This window comes from Myotis brandtii, unplaced genomic scaffold (assembly GCF_000412655.1).
Source record: "Myotis brandtii unplaced genomic scaffold, ASM41265v1 scaffold314, whole genome shotgun sequence".
NCBI classification, from domain to species: domain Eukaryota; kingdom Metazoa; phylum Chordata; class Mammalia; order Chiroptera; family Vespertilionidae; genus Myotis; species Myotis brandtii.
Window position 1 is genome coordinate 1,195,363 of NW_005362033.1, and position 2,147 is coordinate 1,197,509.

Sequence of the window (2,147 nt, forward strand, 5' to 3'; positions counted from 1 at the left end):
GCGGAGTGAGGGCTGCGCCTCCCAAGGCAGGTGTGTGCTTCCGCTCCCCTCGCCGGCAGCCTCCTCTCCCTCAGCCCCTCAGCAAGACAGGAGGCTGGCTCTGCTCTGAGGACAAGGGTGGCGCTGTGGCTCCTGCAGGAGTGGCCCGAGCCCCCGACTCGGGCCAGGACGCAGCGGGGCTGCTGGGCACAACTGCCACCAGCCAGCAGACTTTCGGCGTGTGGCCTCCAGGCTGGCCTCGGAGCTCTCCCTCCGGACAAGGAGAGGTGCGTGCCACCGCCGGGTGCAGGGGTGAGTGCAGCCAGAGATGCAGGGCTGGAAGCTGCGGCCAAGCTCCCAGTGCTTCCTGGGTGTCCTCTGAGGACTGGAGTGGCGCATCCCCTGCTGGTCCTGCCAGACGGCTCCCGGCCTGGCCCCAAAGCCTTCTTTCTGGAGGAGGCTGCAGCGGCACCACGCTGGGCATGGGCTCTGGGGGGCACGCCTCGCTTCTCACCAGGAAGGTTCCTGTGGGTGTTCAGCGTGGCCCGGGCTGGTCCGAGCCTGCAGCACGTCTCCACTTGCAGCCCAGGCGGGAAAGGCTGCCGCCCTGGGTTGGGGACACACAGTGGCCTGGCCATGTCTGACCCGAGCACCTGGGCAGTGCACGCCGGACACTGACCTGCGCCCGGAGGTCACGGGCGGCGCTGAGCTGCTGCGCCACAGTTCCGTGCTCAGCGTGGGTCAGGCTCTGTGCGCCTCACCTAGGGCCGGAGACACCCAGCGAGGACTCGGCCCCAGGCTGTTAGCTGCTGGGTTGGCTGGGAGAGAATACACATTGTGGCTGGGGTCTGGGGAGGGAGGTCAGGATGTCAGAACAGCCTGTGGAGAGGCTGGGGCCGTGCCAGGAGCTAGCGGGAGCCTGGTGCTGCTCTGGCCCTGCAGGCCTCTGGGTCTGCCAGCCTGGCCCAGCTGTCTGGAGGGGGTGCCTGGAGGCAGGGCAGAGGCTGCCAAGGCCAGGCCAAAGCCCCAAGCATGGCATGCTCACAGGCCCACAAACTTGCTCAAGCTAGCAGCGTGACACCTCCCGTGCCACTCCCCAGACGAGCACTGCGTGAGGGAAGCACACAGTGGGGCTGCAGCGGAGTGCAATTCCACAGGAGCTAAGCAGGTGCCGGTACCCACTGTCCAGTGGCCTGGGCTGCCCTCCCCATACCCTTGGCTCCCCCGGCCAGCAGAGTGTGGGCCGTGTGGGCGCCTTGGTCTGGGCTCACTGCTGAGTGATGAAAGCGACCGGAGGAGAGACAGCCCCAGTGTCTGCTCAGGAGCCAGTCCCCAGGGCACTGACTGGCCCGAGGCTGGGCCCTGCCACCTGGCCCTCCGGGAGGAGACCGGTGGGGGAGCCTGTGGTGGGAGCGTGGGGGGCGGTTAGGGGCCCGCTGGCTGCAGCTGTCCCACCTCCCCGGAGAGGCTGTCCTGACTAGCGGGAGGCCTGGGAGCAAACACAGTGGCATTTCCATGGAGACAGCAGCACAGGACTGAGGACTGAGTGGGGCTGGGGACGGGAGGAGTGGCCGGTGCCCGGATGGGGGGAGACAGGTGACCTGCCTTCTGGGAGCCAACCCACAGACCAGCTCACAGGGCGAAGAGGGCGTCCTCGGAGCGCGTGGGCTTCCTCCGGCTGGAGGGGTTGGCGGCTGGGCTGGGCGCCTCCGCTGGGGGCGAGGGCAGGTTGGGAACCATTTCAGCAGCTCTGGCCCTTTCTTCAAGGAATTTATCAAACTCTGCAAACAAAACCAGGGCGGGAGCCAGGATTGGTGGGGGCTCAAACAGCTACGCCTGCACCACGGAGCCCACTCCCTCGTGCCCCTGGGTCACTGCCTGGGAAGGGGCAGAGTGAGGGGCCCACAGCCAGAGCCAGGGGGCTGTGCTGCCTGGGAACCCCCGATTCCCCTGCAGGGCGGGGGCGGGGCGAGGTTGACAATTCAGATTTCTCCCTCCCAGCTGCCCCTGTCCCACTTTTCAGACCAGCCCTGGAGGCGGGTCAGGGAGCTGGCGGTGGTCCTCCCCCCCCCGCCCCCCACCCCCAGGAGCAGGGCTCTAAGCCTGCAGAGGTCTGAGCAGGGGTCCGTGAGGGAGGGAGCAGCACAGGGAAAGGCTGGTGGGCCCAA

The 2,147-nt window shown here is 67.9% G+C and overlaps 1 protein-coding gene across 9 annotated transcripts in view; it reads right to left on the bottom strand.

Moving 5' to 3' along the window:
* Positions 1 to 189: 189 nt before the first annotated feature.
* The window catches only part of TOM1L2 (target of myb1 like 2 membrane trafficking protein), a 65,079-nt gene continuing 63,121 nt past the window's right edge, over positions 190 to 2,147 (bottom strand). For 8 of the 9 annotated variants that reach the window (XM_014542842.1, XM_014542837.1, XM_014542836.1 and 5 more), the window contains one exon: positions 190 to 1,760. In XM_014542842.1, the coding sequence (XP_014398328.1) occupies positions 1,612 to 1,760 (149 nt within the window). In that variant the 3' untranslated portion in view covers positions 190 to 1,611. The remainder of the gene's footprint in view (positions 1,761 to 2,147) is intronic. The other variant, XR_001362868.1, reaches the window with a different exon arrangement.